This window comes from Octopus sinensis, linkage group LG17 (assembly GCF_006345805.1).
Source record: "Octopus sinensis linkage group LG17, ASM634580v1, whole genome shotgun sequence".
In the NCBI taxonomy this organism is placed as follows: Eukaryota; Metazoa; Mollusca; class Cephalopoda; order Octopoda; family Octopodidae; genus Octopus; species Octopus sinensis.
The window spans coordinates 2,263,821-2,286,320 of record NC_043013.1 but is presented as its reverse complement, the minus strand read 5'-3'; the positions used below and the strand labels follow the sequence as shown (position 1 = coordinate 2,286,320).

At 36.5% G+C, this 22,500-nt stretch overlaps 1 protein-coding gene across 1 annotated transcript in view; it reads left to right on the top strand.

The window, feature by feature from the left end:
- Positions 1-22,500, top strand: part of LOC118766685 (dynein beta chain, flagellar outer arm-like) — a 79,232-nt gene that overhangs the window by 30,692 nt on the left and 26,040 nt on the right. Inside the window, exons 7-12 of the mRNA XM_036510278.1 lie at positions 4,883-5,031; positions 7,444-7,555; positions 10,953-11,074; positions 14,784-14,960; positions 16,223-16,454; positions 17,496-17,615. Coding sequence (XP_036366171.1) covers positions 4,883-5,031; positions 7,444-7,555; positions 10,953-11,074; positions 14,784-14,960; positions 16,223-16,454; positions 17,496-17,615 — 912 coding nt within the window. The remainder of the gene's footprint in view (positions 1-4,882; positions 5,032-7,443; positions 7,556-10,952; positions 11,075-14,783; positions 14,961-16,222; positions 16,455-17,495; positions 17,616-22,500) is intronic.

The following is a 22,500-nucleotide window of genomic DNA, read 5'->3' as shown; positions in this document are numbered from 1 at the left end:
GGTTGTGTGCTGTCTATCTCCTATGATTTAGATTTCTAACTCATCCCACATTTTGCGGCGCAGTTTAACCAAAACCGGGTATCTTTATAGTTGTGATTCATATCGAGCCCTTCTGGGTATTAGCTCGCGTCTATGATGAGTCTACGATTTAAAAAAAATTTACCATCAATTTTTCCTATTTTTAATGCATTTTTGGCATATATAAGGGAAGTAACTCTCTAAAAATTTATTATTAAATCTCAGAACGTAAAAAGCTACAGTAACACCCCCCCCTTTGTGGTTAGCCATATTGAGATGGCTATTATACTTTACATCTCTAAAAATGCTTATATAGTTATTTCCCTTACAAACCCAAGCAACGCCGGATGATACTGCTAGTATTTATATATATGTATACATGCAAAATGAGAGAAAGCAGAAGGTGGAGACTTTCAGATGATGAATTTTTAAGGATAAATATTTATATTAATAAGTCCAGCTTATGCAGAGTACAAACTGTAAATTGGACTTATTAATATAAATTCTTATGTATTTACACTTAAAAATTCATCATCTGAAAGTCTCCACTTTCTGCTTTCTCTCATTTTGCATGCATGTACATATTTTGCATTTCATAACCAATTTAATATATTTAACGTATTTAATTTACTTAAATGCATAATTGCCTCTACACCCACTCAACTTGATCTCTCTTATAGCCATTCTTTATCTTGTGGAATTGATCCTCTGTAAACACATTGGCGTCTAAGTTTGAATCTTTTGAGCCCTATGAAGTGTTGTATATATGGAGAATCTCTGGATCTCACCTGTGGACTATATATATATATATATATATATATATATATCATCATCATCATCGTTTAACATCTGCCTTCTATGCTAGTATGGGTAGGGTGCAGTGAATAAATTTTTGTCTAAACTAATCAAAAATTAAATTCTGTCAGCTCATGTTAACTGATATATTTACCAAAATTACCTAAAAATATCTTGAAATACTAAAGAGTAAATTTATTCAATAAAATCACCATTGCCTTCAACCACGGCCTCCAGACGACTTCGGAATCTCCTGCAACTCTTCTGGGCGGTCTCCTTTTTAAGTTGGTGAATACTGCCATAGTCTTTGCTTTCAGTTCATCTTTGGTGATACAAGGAGTTTTTTTGGCTTCTCGCTCAACTGCACCTCACACATTATAATCAAGGGGGTCGCAATCTGATTATATATTTCTACGTTCTGGGATTTTATGTACATGCATTATTTTTTTATGTGTTTGAAAACCATGGTCATTGTTATATATGATTAAATGTTCAAGGGGTGATGTTGTATGTAAAGTTCAACCAATGTTTCTTTATATATATATATATATATATATATATATATTATATATATATATATTCGTTTAACATCCGTTTTCCATGCTAGCATAGGTTGGACGATTCAACAGGGGTCTGGGAAGCCAGGAGGCTGCACCAGGCGCCAGTCTGATCTGGCAGTGTTTCTACAGCTGGATCCCTTCCTAACGCCAACCACTCCGTGATTGTAGTGGGTGCTTTTTACGTGCCATCGGCACAGGTGCCAGGTGAGGCTGGCAACGGTCACGATCAGTTGGTGCTTTTTACGTGCCACCGGCACAGAAGCCAGTCGAGGTGGTGCTGGCAATGGCCACGTTCGGATGGTGCTTTTTATGTGCCACTGGCACTGGTATCGTGTGTCTTTGTGCCTGTGTTTGTCCATCCATCACCACTTGACAACTGGTGTTGGTGTTATGTCCCCCATAACTTAGCAGTTTGTCAAAAAGAGACTCTGATAGAATAAGTACTAAACTTACAAAATAAGTCCTGGAGTCAGTTTGTTTAACTAAAACCCTTCAAGGTGGTGCTCCAGCATGGCCACAGTCAAATGACTGAAACAAGTAAAAGAATAAAAGCTATACATATATATCTGTGTGTGTGTGTGTGTATGTGTATGTGTGTGTGTGTGTGCAAAAGTGTTTTAATCTTTTTTTTTTTTTCAGTCCCCAGTCTGTGGCCATGCTGAGGCACCACTTTGAAGAAGATTTAGTTTGATGAATTGACCCCACTACTTGATTGTTGTAAAGTCTGGTACCTTTTAAGCCTGGTACTTATTCTGTTGGTTTCTTTTGCCAAACCACTAAGACTCATTAGCACATTGGGTAAAGTGCTTAGTGACATTTCATCTGTCTTCACGTTTTGAGTTCAAATCCTGCTAAGGTCAACTTTGCCTTTCATCCTTTTGGCGTTGGTAAAGTACCAGTTGAACACTGGGGGTTGATGTGATAGACTTAACCCCTCCTCTGAAATTGCTGGCTTTGTGCCAGAATTTGAAATCATTATTGTTAGAATGCATTTGAAGCATTTGTTTTGGATCTTTACATTCTGAGTTCAGATCTTGCCGAGATCAACTCCGACTCTCATACTCTCAGGGGTTGATAGAATAAAGAGATAGCCAAGGTCTGGAGTCAGTGTAATCAATCAATTGTTTCCTCCCACAAATTCATGACCAATGTTACAACAACAACAATTACTACTACTACTATTACTACTACTACTACTACTACTACTACTACTACTACTACTACTACCACCACCATCACCACCATTTTTGTTTAATTATGCTGATATAAGAAAGAAAATAATTGTTGTTTATATTAGCTAATTTTGTTGTTAATATTAAAAATGATTTTTGTGCCTTCCTTCTCCTTGTGAACATCATCACAACCACAGACATCAACATCAACAGCATCATCATCACCATTATCTGTCTGAGCACTTTATTGTCCTTAGGATGTCCTGAGCTGCTATATCTACTATTTGCTGAAGACCATTGCGTGGTTGGTTGTGAGAAAGATTAATGCTGTAATCCTTTTTAATTGAATGTAAGATCAAGCAAACTGCGTGAAGTGTAACAAAAGCAAACTTGCAAATGTTCAACAACAGATTTTATTGATAGAAAATTTATGCATGTATCATGCATAAATTATCACAGAATCATTAGTTATCAGAAGAGTGAGTAGGAACAGCTTTACTGCGTTGGCTTAGCCATTAGCTATCGGCAAAAGTGAAAAGCAAAGATACAAATCAACCGCAAATTGTTAAACTTGGATGAGAAAGAGAGAGCTGTGATCTGTCTTGTTTAAATGCTAGCAGTGGTCTCTGCCATGATTTAGGCGCCAAACTGCTTAACTAGGGAAAAGGGGCACAAATCTCCAGATCATTGGAGATGGTGTTCATGCCATAGCTTCAAGCTGATTGGTTGATTTTTAGGTTGTCTGTTTGAAGCTGTTGTGGCATACTCATAACCATAAACTGATAATTTTACAGTTGGGGTTCGAATCTGTACAAGTACATAGACTTTTTGAGTTTGGTGGCTTGTTTTTTGCTTTTCTTTTTGGTGGTGGTGTTGTTTTATTTGTCCATTTGCAAGAGGTTACTTCACTAAAATGGTGGCTTAGATGGGATTCTGAACACACAGCATGCAGCACAGTTTCTCCAATAGAGACTGCAACAATTCCACTAACCCATCCCTCTGAGTTGTTCCTGTGATTATCAAATGGTTTTACTTACCATTTCAAAAATTTCTTATCTCTAATTACATACTATCTCTCTCTCTTATTACATGCTAGTTTTACTGTGTCTTTTTATTGCTCCTTTTACTCCTCAAGTGTCTCTCCCATTTCTCTATCCTTTTTCACACACATTCTTACCTCAGTCACTCTCTTTCTGTCCTCATACTCTTTCTTCTTCTACATCTCTCCCTAGTTCATCTTTGGCAATCACCCTTTCTTCAATCTACTTTATTAATCATGTTGTCTTTCCTGACTGGAAACAATATAGTGTAGTAAGGATGTCCTCCTGTCTTGGAGGATACAAGGCAATCTCACTAATCTTTGTTAGTCTCTCTCTCTCCTCCAAGTCTACCTATTCAATACCACAAATATATAATATATATATATATATATATCATCATCATCATCATCATCGTTTAACATCCGTTCTCCATGCTAGCATGGGTTGGACGGATCAACTGGGGTCTGGGAAGCAAGAAGGCTGCACCAGGCCCAGTCTGATCTGGCAATGTTTCTACGACTGGATGCCCTTCCTAACGCCAACCACTTTGTGAGTGTAGTGGGTGCTTTTTACGTGCCACCGGCACGAGGCCAGTCGGGGTGGCGCTGGCAACGGCCACGTTTGGATGGTTCTCTTACATGCCACTGGCACTAGTATCACAGCTGCAATTTCCATTGATGTTGATCGATTTCAATTCTCACTTGCCTCAACAGGTCTTCACAAGTAGAGTTTTGTGTCCCAAGAAGGAAAGGTATGCATAAGTCGACTGGCTACATACCAGGTAGAGGCCACGGGTTATGGTCTCACTTGTCCTGCCGGGTCTTCTCACGCACAGCATATTTCCAAAGGTCTCGGTCTCTAGTCATTTCCTCAGTGAGAGCTAAAGTTTGAAGGTTGTGATATATATATATCTGATTAACAAAAGATACAGCCCAAAATGTGAGATTTTTCTTTTTTTTATGTTGTAATGGCACACCTTTTTCATTGGATCTGTTAATGGTTTTAAAATTAAAAAGTTTAAATAATTCAAACAATGCAAAATTTAGACAAAATAAAGTCACTGATTCGGTTAATATTTATGTTTAATGTTGATTTCAAATTTTGGCACAAGACCAGCAATTTTGGGGGAAGGACAGGTCAATTAGATTGACCCCAGTGCTCAATTGGTATGTATTTTATCAACCCTGAAAGGATGAAAGGCAAAGTTGACCTCAGCAGAATTTGAACTCAGAAGGCATAGACGCCTTATTCATGTTTAAAATTAAGGTCAATAAATTCTAATTAATTTTTTAAATAGGTTATTGAAATATGTGAAACAGTCATACCATTCTTTGAATCTTTGTGGAGACGCTGTAACAAAATTGAGAAATGCACAAAACCAGAAGAGATTCTATTATATTTTGAATCATTGATGAAAGCTTTGTTCTTCATGTGGTCACACTCAACGTAAGTCATTTTAATGTTCCATTGATAATTCTGATGAGTGAAACTCAGCTGAGTTGTGGTATGAGGATTCCAAATCACATCACATCAAATCATATCACATCAAATCACATCACATCAAATCATATCGCATCAAATCCTATCACATCAAATCACATCACATCAATTCACATTGTATGTATTGCATCAACAAACCACTTGTTAATCATTTTTATTGTTTAAACCCCAAGTCAATTTTGTTCCAGTAGAGTTATGATCAAAGTTGTTCTAGCTGTGACTATTCTGTATTTTAGTAAATCCAAGACTACCTTGTCCAATGTGGAACTTTCTCTTTTTTGAGACAGTAGGGTGTGCTTTGAAAGAGAATTTGAGCAATCCCTAAGGAAGTATCATTACTCATCAAATTATAAAAGGTTACTAATTCTTTCCCTACTCTAGGCACAAAGCCTGAATTTTGGGGGAGAGGGATAAGTCGATTGGATCAATCCCAGTACACAACTGGTACTTAATTTATTGACCCCGAAAGGATGAAAGGCAAAGTTGACCTTGGCAGAATTTGAGCTCAGAATGTGAAGCATTTTTCTCGACCTGCTAACGTTTCTGCTAGCTCGCCACCTTAAAAGGTTACTAATTCTGTATTAATAATAATAGTTTCCTTTGCATTTCTCAGCAGGGATTACACAATGCTTTGTAATATTCTTTATCGTGCCAACACCCCTCTATTTGGAAATTGATTGAGACACTGAAAAAGGAGGAGGCTATTGCCTTAAAGAAAAAAAAAGGGACTTTCAAAGAGGAATTCTAGTACAGCAAAAAAATAAAACTGCAACTAAGAGAACAACGGAGTTATTAGATAAATATACTCCTGAAAACAAGATAATTTTTTTAAAGGAATAGCTCACAACATTCACACCTTTTGATTTATTTGTGAAACTAAAATAAATCTTGAAATATTTTTTAATATTGTTAATCTGTTTTCGTTTTTTAAACTAAAATAAACTTGTAAATTTTAAACTTTTTTATCTCTTTTATTCCTTTTTTTAGATATTCATTATTACCTACTCTCTTGTTTAGAATTATTAAATGTGTTTATTTACAATTAGTTTTGATAATCAACTGTTCCAAATAAACAAAAAATACACCTGAAAAAAGATAAGTAAATTTTAAAAATAATACAGGGACACAACTGTCCAGGGACGCATTTGTCTAGGGAGGCAATTATCCAGGTACGCAATTGTCTGGGTACGCAATTGTCTGGGATGCAAATGTCCAGTACACAACTGTCCTAGAACCATGTTGTGCCATTCTTTCTACAAAATATATCTAGAACAACATTTTCTCTGGCTGTTTCATCTTGATATTGTTTCATGTTTAATGGGAACTGAATTCTATTAAAGAAAGTATTATTATTAATTAGCCACAGATTATCAATGACCAAGCTGGCCAATTACATTGTGTAACAAAATTTCTATTTTTATTTGTCTTTGGTCAGTGTTATTTCCTACTTGCTTCTAGACAGAAATCAAAGGAAATGACCACTATTCCCTTCAAACTTTGCTTTTGTCACCTGGACATCAATGTTTTGAAACTGACATTTTTTCCATTACATTTCAGACAGAATCAGTACTGAATTGCTGAAGCAGAAATATCATTATAGTAAATATTCTGCTCAATGCCACAGATTTGCTTGTCAGTTGCTTGACGTTAACCGCTTGAGCATGTCTCTTAGTGGCTGACAATATGTGCATCTCTTATTGTGAGCAGGAGTCATGGGGAGCATCATAGCCATGTGTATATGTGTGTTGAGATTGGTTTTATATATATGTAAGCGAAATGTGTGTGTGTGTGTCTCGGTCATCAGTGTCATAAAAGCAGTGTCCTTCATTTCCAGTTTTTCTGTGAAACATATTCTGCCATGGGGAAATATTAATTTGCCTGGAAACAGACAAGGGCTGGTGAAAGGAAGCAGCATCCAGCCCTGAAAAATGTATTTCACTAGAATTCCTTCTGATCCATGCAAACATGGAAAAGTGGACATTGAACGATAATGCTGATGGCATCTATAAGATCTTGCATCTATATTATAGTTATTTGCAAAACAAGAATTAACTGGATGTCCGATGGAAATAAGGAAAGATTTTAACATTGTTCAAACTTAAGTAAAAGCCCCAGCTGTCTTAAGCTAATGATTAAATCATTTGCTTCAATCTTCACTAAAATTGTTCAATACAAACTATAAGAGATTTTCATTTGCTTCTCTTCAAATCAATCTTATCGAAATAACTTTCCATCTTCTTTTATTTACCAGGGATGTTAGCAAAGCAAACTTATTCCTTTTGGTTCGATCAATTCTTAAAAGCTGTTTGATTATTTATGAACTTAACTGATTCCATTTAATCTGTTATGATTTTAAAGGTATTGCCATCAGAAAAGTAAATTCAGCCTAACCATTCAACTACTTTGTAATTTCCTTATAAACAAAGCTGAAAGCATGATTAATGATAACATTCTCCAAGACCCAGATACTGTAAGTGAATTAAACTTTTCTTCCATCTGTTTCTATGGGAAATGTTTGTAACATTTACCCAGGAAAAGCCTGATTTCTTGTTTTTTGTTATAACTTCAACATCTATTATGTTTGTTGGGAAACAAAAGGGTTTTTTTTTTACCATATATGAGGGACTACTCAAAAGAAACAGGAATTTTGCAGTATTATTTTATTCACTTTGTTTTAAAAACATTTGAGTGAGGTTGTTGCCAGTGCCACTGGACTGGCTTCTGTGCAGGTGGCATGTAAAAAACACCATTTGAGCATAGCTGTTGCCAGTACCACCTGACTAGGCCCCCATGCCGGTGGCATGTAAAAGTACCCACTACACTCTCAGATGGTTGGCGTTAGGAAGGGCATCCAGCTGTAGAAACTCTGCCAAATCAGATTGGAGCCTAGCGCAGCCATCTGGTTCACCAGTCCTCAGTCAAATGGTCCAACCCATGCTTGCATGGAAAGTGGACGTTAAACAATGATGATGATGATGATGATCGCCTTCAAAATATTCTCCATTTGAAGCAATGCTTTTAGTCCAGATGTGTTTTCCACTATTTGAAGCAGTCCTGGAACTCTTGCAGAGTGATGCCTTTTAACGCCTCCATTGTTTTTTTTTCTTCCTCTCTTCTGCATCTGCAAAACGTTTTCCTTTAGGGACTTCTTTCATTTTGAGGAACAAACAGAAGTTGCAGGGAGGAAGATCAGGCGAATAGGGAGGGTGGATAAATGGGGTCATGCGATTTTTGGTCAAAAATTGCACACACTCAAGGCAGTGTATGCAAGCACATTTTCGTTCTGAAACCACCACTCTCTACTTTGCCACAGACCATGGTGTTTTCATCTCACTGTATCTTGTAAACACTTCCAATCTGCCAAGTAAAATGTCTGGTTAATAGTTTGACCAGGAGGAACAAATTCTGTGTGGACAATTCCTTTCACATTGATGAAACAAACCATCATCGTCTTGACGTTGACTTCCCTTGACACACTTTTTGGGGCCATTGTGACATTGAATGCTTCCATTGATTGCTGCTTCATTTCTGGGTTGTAGCCATAACAGCAACTTTCATCATCGGTGATGACCTTCAGAAAAAAGTCTGCATCAACTTCCAGCTGTTCTTTCAGTTCAAGACATGCATTCAGTCATGATTGCTTTTGATCTTCCATGAACAAGGGAGGCGCAAATTTTGCTGCAACTCTTTTCATTTGCAATTCTTTGCTCAAAATTCGTTGACAGGAGCTCCAGGACACACCAGTTATATCAACAAGTGTGTCAATTGTTCAGCGATGGTCCTCCAAAATCAGTTCACAAATTTTCGTGATAGGCGTAGGAGTGGCTGTGTGGTAGTTAGCTTGCTTACCAACCACATGACTCTGGGTTCAGTCCCACTGTGTGGCACCTTGGGGAAGTGTCTTCTACTATAACCTCGGGCCGACCAAAGCCTTGTGAGTGGATTTGGTAGACGGAAACTGAAAGAAGCCCATCGTTTATATGTATATATATATATATATATATAATATATATATATATATATATATATATATGTATGTGTGTGTGTGTATATGTTTGTGTGTCTGTGTTTGTCTCCCCAACATCACTTGACAACCTATGCTGGTGTGTTTATGTCCCCATAACTTAGCAGCTTGGCAAAAGAGACCGATAGAATAAGTACTAGGCTTACAAAGAATAAGTCCTGGGGTCGATATGCTCGACTAAAGGCAGTGCTCCAGCGTGGCCACAGTCAAATGACTGAAACAAGTAAAAGAGTAAAGAGTAAGAGTATAGTTGCCCTGAATGAGGTTGGTCTTCAAGCAACAGGAGACTATTCCTAAAGCATGAAAACCACCCGTAAACCTGTTTTGCTCATGGCAGCTTCCATGTAAGCCGTTTGAAGTGTGACAACTGTTTTGGGTGTTGTTTTTTCTCAGCAGAAAACAGAATTTCATGGAAGCAGACTGTTCCTTCATTTTAGCCATCACAAAAATCGAGGAACAGGGGAGAAGTGCTGCAAAACAAAGACGCACAACATAACAGTATAACTGTAGTCAATGCTGCTGGTTGGCAGACTGATGCCTGAGGATCACATCAAGTGGCTTCTAGTGGTGGAAGCCTGAGCTACAATGGACTTGTCCCACAGAGTATGTTTCTGGTTACTTTTGGGCACCCCACTGTATGGAGGTTATCATCATCATCATCGTATCATATATAGTTAAAATTATACTAACAATTTGTGGAGAAGAAATATTTGAAATCTAATCCACTCATCATCATCATGACCATCACTTTACATCTATTTTTCATGTTGGCATGGGTTGGACAGTTTGACCAAAGCTGACAAGCAGGAGAGCTGCAACAAGTTCCAGTCTTATTTGGCTCGGTTTCCATAACTGCATGTCCATTTTAATGCTAACCAGTTCACAGAGTTTATGGGTGCTTTTTATATCATGCTGACACTGACCCTATTATGTGGCACTGGCATGGGTGCTTTTTACGTGGCACTGGCACAGGGCTCTTGCAAGCTGATCCTCTTTAGCAGGGAGAGCAGCATTAACACTTCTTCTGGGGAGTGCGTATCTTCTCAAGTACTGCAAGGGACCAGATGTCTCAGTCCTTTGTCATCTCCTTTACAAGGTTCAGTATCCTGAGGCCGTCCTTCAGTATATTGTCCCATCTCTTCATGAGTCTCCTTCTACCACAACTTCCATCTCTCAAAGTACTTTGGAAAATATTGAAAATCTAAGAATTGTGATGTTTTATTGATTGTCTTAAAGAGATTCAGATTTAATGAGAATCAAAATGAAAGGATAAAGATGTTTTGTTATGAATCTCACAAATAAAATGTATCTTACTGTTACTGTCTTAAATCAAACATTGAATATCCAATGAGGGAGCCTCCATATGGTTGCTTGACCAGCTAAAAATAGCGACCAAATATCTCTCAAATCACACCCTATCAACTTGAAACGGGAGAGACACTCTTGGATAATGTAGTCCTAGATACATATGTCCCAGAAAAAGATGTGATCAGCATGGTTAAAATGCCACTGATTATAGATTTACTGAGTCAGAGATCCCTACCTACCATGCTGCCCACAGACACATACCATCAACCACTAGACTTCAAAATTCCCTCACTGGCATTGCTTTTAGTTGGTTGCTATTCAATAAAGCAGAATCTTCAACCAGTTGGTTGATAAATGTTCTGGCAGAACAACTCTTAATTTTCTAGCCATGAATTAGTTTCCACATTAGTATTTGACTCACAACTTTATCCTTGCTCTGAAAGAAATGTTCACAGAAGCTAAGCTTTCCTTCCTTTATGAAGTCAGAGCTATTAGGGTCTAAACAGTAATCTAATGTTTCAATTTTGTCATTTAGTCACAAGAAAATCTGAAATGGGCTCAAAAAATATGTACAACCTTCCGAGGAACCTACCTTGATTTCAAAGCTAAAGCAGATGATGTGAACTACCAAAATGTCAAGTCGTTGAAGGAAAGAATGTGAGTATTTTGTTTCTATTATTTTCATATTTATTATTTGGTCAAGAAGGGAAAGATGGTACCTATCATTGTATTTTTTTCAAGTTCCTCTGAATTGGATAGGAAGAAGAGGAGTAGCTATCCTCCAATCAGAGAACTGACCCAAATGTTTGCAAATTTTAGCTGTGTAATCTTGTACAGCAAAATCTTAAAGCTCTGCTTACCAATTCCATCAATGGTGAAGGAATTCAAAGCGACCAAGGCAAGAGTAGAAAGTGCATTGCTGCTATCTAAGGATAAGTAAGTCAGACACAGCAACCAGACCATAAAAGGTGGTAAGAAGTGGAAGCTCCAGGAAGGTGAGAGGGAAACACCAGGAGATTGTTGGAATTGTCTTTCAAGGATGGCTAGGACTTGGAAAATACCAATGCCATGAACAAGAGAGCTTATGGTGCAAAAGATCTGTGATTTAACAGAAAAAGATCACCATATTAAAGTGATAGTTTGCCTAGCAGAGACAGTGGATGTGGTGGGACCAAGCTATCAAGTGCCCATTGTCCTGGAGGGAAATTTGAAGTACTGGCCAAGAAAAAAATTGTCCTTGCTCCAGTGGTCATTGTTGACCTTTTGCCAACCTTGAAAGACCTTAAAATATGGAGAAACGAGAGAGGAGATGATTCTGCAAGCAGTGTGGATCAACTCATTAAACACTGGACCACATTTTGACAGTAATTTGTAGGGTACTGGGAGAAGGCTGATACAAGTGGAGGCACAACAAGGTCCTTACAGAAATTGCCAAATGGAGAGTCTGTAGAAGGTTTAGGAAAACAAACAGCAGCCATCACCACCTCAGGATATCAGATTTCTAAGAATAAGTCACAAGGCTCCTAAAGTGAAAGCAACTGTGGGTAACCCACTTTTCATTTTGCACAGACTGGAAGAATCAGGTGAACCTGAAGGTCAGACCCATCTTTCCAGAGGAGGTGGCAGTAATATCACTCCAATCAATCAAACAGGAATGCAAAAGCAACAATCATGGCTGTACATACAGTGTCTTGGGAGGAAAGATTTGGCATTTCTCACCATATGTAGCTAGGGTGCGTGCTCCCTAGGGTAGCCCTTGAGCTTGCACCTCCCCAGTTCCCTACACGAAGGCTATACAGACTTATACTCTCTCTCTCTCTCTATCCGCTCAGTCGAAGTCGACTCTCGGTCACTCATTGGATCAGTGTCCTCCAGCCAGTTCTATCCTGGGCCACTTCCTTCAGATTGGCTATGTCCATTCCGGTATCACTCTTGATGGTGTTAAGCTAGTGGATTCTTGGTCGGCCTCTTCCTCTCTTGCCACTGACCATTCCGAGCATGATGTCCTTCTCCAGGGATTTTCTCCGCATAATATGACCGAAATATGCCAATCTATGCTTGGTGATCCTAGCTTCTACAGTAGACCCAAAAATGCTTCCCCCTATAAAAGCATCATGCCAGGCAGACGCACCCCACTTCCTGCTACACTATTGACTGTACAGCCATGCCTGCCACCTATTAGCAGGTCAGCTCCTGTCAACTCCCCCAACAAAACGATGCCAGCATGGAAAATGGTGATTACTTGAAACTGTTTAAGTTTAGACATTAATATAAGTCAGTTTGAGGTTTCTTACCTCCATTATTGACTGTGCTTGGTGCCTCTTGTGTGCCACTGGCACAAGTGCATTTTATGTGACACCAGCATGAGTGTATTTTATGTGGCACTGGTACCAGTGCATATCACGTGGCATCAGCACAACTAAAGAAAGCTAAATATCAAGACTTGGTTGGTGAAGCACTTGTCAGAGGATGGTATGCAGCCTAAGGCGGCGAACTGGCAGAAACGTTAGCACGCCGAGCGAAATGCTTCGCGGTATTTCGTCTGCCATTATGTTGTGAGTTCAAATCCCGCTGAGGTCAACTTTGCCTTTCATCCTTTCGGGGTCAATAAATTAAGTAACAGTTACGCTCTGGGGTCGATGTAATCGACTTAATACCTATGTCTGTCCTTGTTTGTTCTCTCTGTGTTTATCCCCTTGGGGGTAGTAAAGAAATAGGTATGCAGCCTCATTCCCAATTGAAGGTGGTTGTTATGGCTTTCCAGTGAGATTGGAACAGAAGATTGGTTTGGAGTCCAAACAAATGAAGAAAGCCACAAAGAAGGTAGCCATGGCAGCTGAAACCAGCTCAAACTGGCTGTGATTGGTAAAATACTACAAGTGGAACCCTTCTGCAGGCTAAGGCTAATTCAGTCCTAGCTGCCTCACTCAGGTGTAGCTTAGAGGTGAAATCCTTCTGACCCTGAGATACCTGCTGATTATACAGAAGGAATTCCTACATTGTTATGGCTATAGTCACCACCAGGAGAAGAGTTTGCAATATCTCTAAGTAGCTTCTGCAGTTTCTGCTTGAAGCAAACCATTTCTTGTGTTCCTTTTGCTTACTAACCTGAAGACACACAAAGTGCTTCATAGCAGGAATGATTACAGAATCATGTGATTTTGAAGTGAATCTCTAAACCAAATTCTTGTTAAAATACACTGCATTTGCTTTAATTAATTATGGTAATAATGAAGAATTTAGTAAAATAACTTTATCATTATTAAATTGGAGTTTGGGACATAAATTATGAAATTTCCATGGAAGGTTTTAATTTAGTTCATATCAAAATATGATCATATCTATATAAGTCTTGGGTGCTTTGGTATCAAAAGGAATAATCATACACTTATACATATTGCGCATGCAGATTTATAATTATATATAAACAATTTGTCCACCTTTCTTTGTCGTATGTGGTACTAGCAAATGTACTTTAATCTTAAATGCTTGTGTATGTGTGTGTGTGTTTATGCATGTGTGTGCATGTATACTCACATACACACACATGTATATAATATATGCACAAACACATTCACACAAACATAAACAACATGAACATGCATATATATGTTAGTGACTTAATCTGCTTTCCTAGTAACATATTAAGCATACAACTGTGTGTGTATGTGAGAGAGAGAGTTCATGTATGGTGAGGCAACATTCATATTATATTTGAATTCAAAGAAAATTTAAGGATCAAATGTAATTCTTTTTTCCCGTACACTGTGTTTCTTGTGTCATAAACACAAATCTAATGAGAAGAGAACTAAACATAATATTTTATAGTTAAAAACAATAAAAAGTGTGAAGGTGAAAAACATTTATTGAAATGCAAGCTATTTCCTCTCCAAGCATGTAAGCAAATTTCAATTCATTGGTTATTCTGATGAGGTCTAATAAGACCAAAACATGTTTATGCACCATATAACCATATGAAGTTTTTCTCTCGTGGTAAATATCACAGTATTTGTGTGTTCTAATGTAACATCCACTTTTGAGTGGTGGATATTTTATCTTTTGGTAGTAATACTTCCTTTGTCACTCTGTTTGGAATTGTCAGTGCTAAAAACTTCCATTTCATTTTTAATCAGATTTTATTTCAGAATTGCCGATTTAGCTTTCATAAGAGCTTACAGTTTTTCTGTTTGTTTTGTGTGAAACCTTAGTTACTTGAACTTGTTTTGGTAGGGTTACTACATGAGATATGCCAGCCTCCACTTAGCTTTTAGTATGAGTTCTTCCAAACTCTAATGAATGCATTTGATTATATATTTGTATGAACTTCTGTTTTTATTTCTATTTCTTTTTTTTCATTATTTGAAAGACGTGAAAGAAACATCTATAAAATGAGGTTTGAGGGAATAAATACCACTAATTCTACAAAGGTTACCAAGCAACAAGAAATGTCAGATCTGTCTGAAGAAGACCTTTTACTAATAGATTCTTCCTGGCCTAATCACAATTCAGTTGCTTTTAAATATCTCAATGATTTTATGGACAGGTAAGAAACTTCAAACTGACTTATATTAATGTCTAAACTTAAACAGTTTCATAAAGTGATCATCACCACCACCACCACACCACCACCACCACCACCATCATCGTCGTTGTTGTTTAACAGCTATTTTCCATGCTGGCATGGGTTGACAGAAGCTGACCAGCTTCGAATTATCTGTTTTGGTATGGTTTCTATGGCTGGATCCCCTTCCTAGCACCAATCACATTACTAACTGTACTTGGTGCCTCTTTGACAAAGAGAGAGAAGGAGAGAGAGAGAGAGCCATTGCTTTTTTGATGGCGTCTAACAAAAAAAAATAAGATAAAGAAAAGTGGAAGAAGGAGGCGAGAGTTTCACGGGAAAGACAAAGTGAGAGAGGGAGAGAGAGAGAGAGTAAGTGACTACGTTCATAAAAAATAAAATGTAAAATGTTTTGCTTTTTGTTTTTGAAAGGCACACTATATTTTATAATCATAGTATATATACTTTCTCACACAGCAATTACAATATATTTATTTTAAATCATTTATTTATTTTAAATCGTTCATCTTTCTCCCCCCCTCTCTCTCTCTGACACATTACTTTGGGTGCGAAAGAGTTTTGTTTTTATTTTACGCAGAGTAAAAAAGTGTTTTGCTGACAATCCATTTATTTAACAACAAATAAACAAAGAGGTGAGTAACAATTTGTCAGTGAATTACACACTATAAATGGGTACAATTTGCGAGGCTTCCACCACACCCCACCCCACTCCGTTTCACGGACCACAAAAAGGGTTTTATGGCCAGAGTAGCTGATTCCATGCAAAAAAAAAAACGATTTTTCTTTTTTGTGAAAATCGTGCGAATGTTAATCTACAAATTTAACAACCTTTTTTCCCATTCATTTCTGTTTACGAATATGTATGCGTGCACAAAACATGCAATAGGTGTACGTACGTACGTGTGTGTATGTGTGTTTGTGTCTGTTGCCCATATATATTTATATTATATATATATTTATATTATATTATATATATATATATATATATATATATATATATATATATATATATATATATATATATATTATATATATATATATAATATAACTAATTTCAACAGATTTCGCCCAAATTTGACATCTATAAAGAACTTGATTAGCTTAATAATCATAACTTAATCCCGGGCAGGGCCGGGTTATACTGCTAGTAATTTCTAAAAGCTGAGTATTTAGTATTATATAAAGATATATTTTGAATGTTTGAGTTTTCTCTGTCTTTCTAGATGTAATGATGTGCAGGAATTGATTGAAACTGACCAGCATTTCAAAGAACTTTCAGCAGTTGCAGAAATTGGTGGTATTGGAGATGCTTGTACCGATAGGATTATCAAAGAGATTTCCATCAAATATTCTGAGAGCATCCAAGTTTTTTGGACTTCAATACCTAATCTGATGAATGTAAAAGAGATTCAGCCATTTGAAGCAAACTTTTACAAACTACGTTCAGTTTCAAAGGTAAGATGTAGTGAGAAAAGAATCAGCAAAGAAAAGAAGAGTTGTTGTTGTTTAGCTCCATGGTAACCCTTCACCTTTTAGCATTCACATTACTCTGTCAAAAGCAATGCTTATTCATTCACATTGTCTTGAACTAATCATGCATTACCTTGTTTGTAGCTTTGAGATTTTGATGAGGTAACTGTTAAATTTCTGAATGATATTGTAGGGTTAGTGTGAGAAGCCACATCTAGCCACTTTGAACATAAAACAGGTAGACTGCTTTGACCAGATATGGCCAGTTTTAATGCTAAAGGGAGCAGAATTTTGATGCAATGCATTCCAACAGTGACCTTCTCATCTTGATTTTTTATCCAAACATGTTGTTGTTATGTTGTTTATTTTTTTTTTGTCATAAAATAGTGTATCCAGAACTACATTAACCAATATAGTTCTTACTGTTTTTAAGAGTATGAAGTAAAGGAAATTTAACTGCTATTTCTATAAAGTTGACATTGGTAATAACACTGGTACCAAACTGTATTAACCTTATATATCAGTAGCCTTTCTCTTGGACAACAATAGTGGTATAATATAAAGAATGGGGGAGACAGCAAAGCAGCAAGCTGGCAGAAACATTAGCACGCCGGGCGAAATGTTTAGTAGCATTTTGTCTGTCTTTACGTACTGAGTTCAAATTCCACCGAGGTCAATTTTGCCTTTCATCCTTTCGGGGTCAATTAAATAAGTATCAGTTACGCACTGGGGTTGATATAATCGACTTAATCCCTTTGTCTGTCCTTGTTTGTCCCCTTTTTTTTTAGCCCCTTGTGGGCAGTAAAGAAATAAGAATGGGGAGACAGCAAATGCCAGTCTTTTACATACAGATGCATGGTTTGACATTTGAGGGCCTTCACCTCCAATTTAGAGATATAACTGAGGACCTGTTTTAAAGACAAATATTTGTAATCAATTGGAATCTTTTAAAACCATAAAACCAAATATTTCATGAAACATTGAAATTGTTTGTTTATTTTATTCTTCTCTTTGTTTTCATTACAGAGTCTTGAAGTTCAACTTTCTGGGATTCTACTGAAATCTCTCACGGAATGCCATTCTCCTCATTCACAGATGCGTTTGCTTCAAATATTTCATTCCACCATAAAACAAATACAAGTAAAGGTAGGTAAATATTAAAATTTAGATATTTGTTGTATTGAGAATTTTGGAGAATTTTTGTGATTTTTTTTTTCATTAATATATTTAAATTCTATTGGTTCCAATTTACAAATTCCTTATGAAGAAATATTGTAATTGATTTGTCTTTTGATGACTCCTTAGTTGAATAGTTCATTTTTATAATTAAATATTATTAGGAATTTTATAATAAGATTATTAATATATTTTGTGTATTGTAGAAGTCTAGTCAATTTATTGCAGATGAATTTTAGCAGCAAAATTCTATATGGACCTCCAATGCAATAGGGACCCCAGTTGAGAACCACTGAAATAGATTAAAAGCAGGATTATGTCATGTGGGCTGGTGAACCCATACCACATGCTGGATGCCATTACAATAAGAGAATTCCTTAATGGTGCAACTGGATTGGGAGAATTCCTGGACCGTGCAACATAGAATCCAGCAGCACCTATTTAAATTGTATTTTTTGAAGATGATTCTGATGTGTGTTTTTTGAAATGTATTATCTATCATGTACCAAATTTAAGCTGTAAATTATAAATGTGTGTGGCACTGAAATATTGCCAATTCTTATTATACTATAACTAATGTTGGTTGACATTGACCTCTGCAATTTGACCTCTGCAATTTGATCTATGATCGAAAACATTCTTGCATGATTATTTCATCTTTATAGACATAGTTTACCTCAGACTACATTATCCAATGTTGCCTTCTCCTTTTTTAAAAATGCTAGAATATGATTTGGTTGCTATTTCGATGAGGGTAAGTCAGAAATTGTACACACTCTTGTTTCTCTCTTTTACTCTCTTTTACCCTTTCACTTGTTTCAGTCATTTGACTGTGGCCATGCTGGAGCACCACCTTTAGTCAAATCAAATCGACTCCAGGACTTGTTCTTTGTAAGCCTAGTACTTATTCTATCGGTCTCTTTTGCTGAACTGCTAAGTTACAGGGAAGTAAACACACCAGCATCGGTTGTCAAGCGATGTTGGGGGGACAAACACAGATGCAGAAACATATACACACACACGTACATGTATACATATATACGACAGGGTTCTTTCAGTTTCCATCTACCAAATCCACCCACAAGGCTTTGGTTGGCTTGAAGCTATAGTAGAAGACACTTGGCCAGGGTACCACACAGTGGGACTGAACCCAGAACCATGTGGTTCATAAGCCAGCTACTTACCACACAGCCACTCCTACGCCTACGTATATTTTTTAAAGCAAAAGCAGAGGTTGAACAATTACATCATTTTCCAACATAATCTCCTTGCTTTTCAATGCATTCTTCCAGCAGTCCACAAGCTTGCTTATTCCATTGGAATAAGTGCTTCTTTGTCCATAGCAAATCAATGACCTCATAAAGGATGTTTGAGTAGTCAGAAGGAGCAAGATCTGAACTGTGTGTTGAGTGCTCGAGCAACTCAAAACCCAATTTTTTCTATGGTTTCAGTGGTGAGCTGTCAGGACCATTAACATGCTGGACAAAATCCTTCACAGCATTTTGTCCATCTTTATGTTCTGAGTTCAAATTCCACCATGATTGACTTTGCTTTTCATCCTTTCTGGGTTGATGAAATAAGTACCTGTTGAGTACCTGGGGTCAATGTAATCAACTAACCCCTTCCCCCAACAAAAATTTCAGGCCTTGTGCTTATAATAGAAAGGATTATTATTGCTATTTTTATTATTATTATTATTGATGAGATGGTGGAATCATTAGCATGCTGGACATAATACTTTGTGGCATTTCATTCAGTTTTACATTCTGAGTTCAAATTCCACCCAGGTCAATTTTGCCTTTCATCTCTTAAAGGATAATGAAATGAGTACCAGTTGTGCAATGGGGTAAATTTAATTAACTAGTCTCAAAAAATTTCATGGCTTTGTGTCTATAGTAAAAAGGCTTATTAGATGTAACAGCTACAATAGATTTAAATTAATAATAATAATTAACTTGTTATCATAGAAGGAAAGAAAAGTCGTTAGGAAAAAAATCTGATGGGGAAATATTTCACGAGTGTACAGCCTATATAAATATTTATCCATTGAATTTATAATTAAAATAAGTAATTAACTATTTAAATAGGTTCTCAAAAAATATCAGTGGGGTCAGTTAGTCTTGTTTTTACTGTGTCAAAAAATAATGTTGACCCTTTAGTATTCAGGTTATTCTGTCAAATGTAATGCTTATTTATTCATATTGCTTTGAATTAATAATGAACTATCTCATAACTTTGAGACTTCAATGATGTGATTGTTTACTTTTAGAATGACATTGTAGGGTATGCATGAGAGGCTGGATCTGGAAGGTTTGAACGTAAAGCGAGAAGAATATTTTGGTTGGATACAGCCAGTTTCAATGCTAAAGGGTTACAGATCCATGGAAAATACCGAATCAATCAATAGAAATTTTTAAATGTCCATAAATATTTCAGAAATACAAACATATACAAAAAAATCCTTTTAAAACTAATTAATTAGCTGTGTTAAAGTCAGGGGTGGTGGGGGAGGGTTAGAATCCTTGCATAATGACAGTCTCATAAATAGTTGAAAGTTGGGTGTTGGCTATGTAATAGTTGATTGAATTGTCTTTAAATACATACATACATACATGCATATTATTTAAATATATATGAGTATGTCTATGCATGAGAATATATGTATATGCAAGTGTATGCATGAGAATACGTACATAAAACAAAATATACAAATCTGGCCACACACGCAGACACACACACACACACACACACACACACACACACATATATATACACAAAAATACCTGTTGATGTTGAAATTCCAAAAAAGGAGCGTTGGATTTAGGTTAGAAACTGGCTCTTTCTCTAATGGCAAGAAATTTTGAAATAAAACTGAATAATGACATACACATATATATATATATGTGTGTGTGTGTGTGTATATATATATAGTAATAATTTAATATTTGGGTACACACCTTGTAGCATGCTGTTTAAAGCCTGTTCACAGTATTCAGCTATCTGATGTCAATAAATGTATGGAAATATATGCCACTGGATTTACTTCAGGAATTCCTTTGTATTGGTAGAGTTTATGAAACATAAGAAAAAGAAACTTGAATTTACAAGACTCTTTATTTAGAACCACTAACATCATATACACACATATATACATACGATACATAGGATACATACATATATATTTACACTCATGCCTGCTTGTATAAACTTTTTCCACCTAAAATTGTTTCAGAGAGGCTTTAAAGGTCAATATCATTGAAGAAACAATATTACCAAATGGTAATTGATTTTCAATCAATATCTCCAGCAAAAGACAGCCTCCATTATATCAAAGGACAAAACGAATTAATTTTTGTATCTGACATTCATAAATTTCTGAACTTCAAAAAATTGTCAAGTTACAAAATGTCAAAAAGGCTTGGAACAACATAAAAACAACAACAACAGCAACAATAAGAACAACAATAAATAAATAAATATTGCAGGCTACAAAATGCAAAACTTGGAAATGTTTCATCTTTTAAAAATGTGTATCAGAAATGTTATCAATCAATGGGTGAAAGAAATTCGGGCAAGAATTGAATGAAGGATATAGGCACAAGCATGGCTGTCTGGTAAGAAGCTTGCTTCTCAACCACATGGTTCTGGGTTCAATTTCACTGTGTGGCACCTTGGGCAAACGCTTTTTACTATTGCCTTGGGCTGACCATAGCTTTGTGAGTGGATTTGATAGACAGAAACTAAAAGAAGCCCGTCATATGTTTGTGTGTGTCTTAAAAAGAACAAAAAAAATAACAACAAATAAACAAAAAACAATGAAGCTTATGGATTGAAAATACCACTGTAAAACAAAAATATGGTTCTTAAGCCAATTGGAGATATGTGCCTTAGATTGGCCTCTTTTAGCCCTTGTCCTATATTCAAGTTGATTATGATAAGATCTTCCTTAAATTAGTAGATAATATTTTTCCATAAACACATAAGTACAGGGAAAATTTTAATAGGTATACTTTGAGGGTCTCCTTTAGCTGCACACCTGACATAAAGTAAATTGTAATAAATAGACCTAAATCAAACAGAGAGGCAGGCTACTCATGCGGGGCCAATGCTACATGCCTCCCAGAGGTGGTCATGTGTAAGGCAGAAGTAATATTAAAGAATACCAGTTGGGTGACACAAGTACAGAAATATGTGGGTGCAACAAAAGGCCCCTCGATGGCCAGACTCAACAGTCACAAGTCATCTTTTCAAATTCTGGAGTGACCTAATGTCCGAACTTCGATAGCAAATGAAAGAAAATTCTGCACAATATTGTATCAACTGGAGATTAGTGGAAAAGTGCAGGCTTTACCTTAGTGGCAACATGAGGTGCAGACTTTGTCTAGCAGAGAAAAGGATTATATTGAAGAATTCACTCTACCCATGGTCGTACCTGAACTCTAAAATTAAAGTGTATATCAAGGAGAAAGTTATCCAAAAGCAATTTCTTTAACTCAGTAGAGTGAGATTTCAGGGGACTCGGCTGATATTTCTAGAAAGCCAAGCAACTATGTAGGGGCTCCTGTTTAATTATTTGTTTAATGGTTTAGTGTTCATGGTATTTTTCAGGGGTTCTGGGTTTATTAGGAGTAAGTTAGGAGTTATTCTAAAACTAGTCGCATAGTCTAGCTGTTTGCACCAGAATGAACTCCAAAGAATTGGACAATTCTTTTTGCTTACTTTATTCTGTGTGTGTCTCCATTTATTCCTTGTGAACAGATACATGAAATAGACTGACTTACAATGCAAAAGGAAGTTTATTTTTCATTTGCTTCACATTTATACTTAGAAATAATGTTCACATGTGTAGATCACA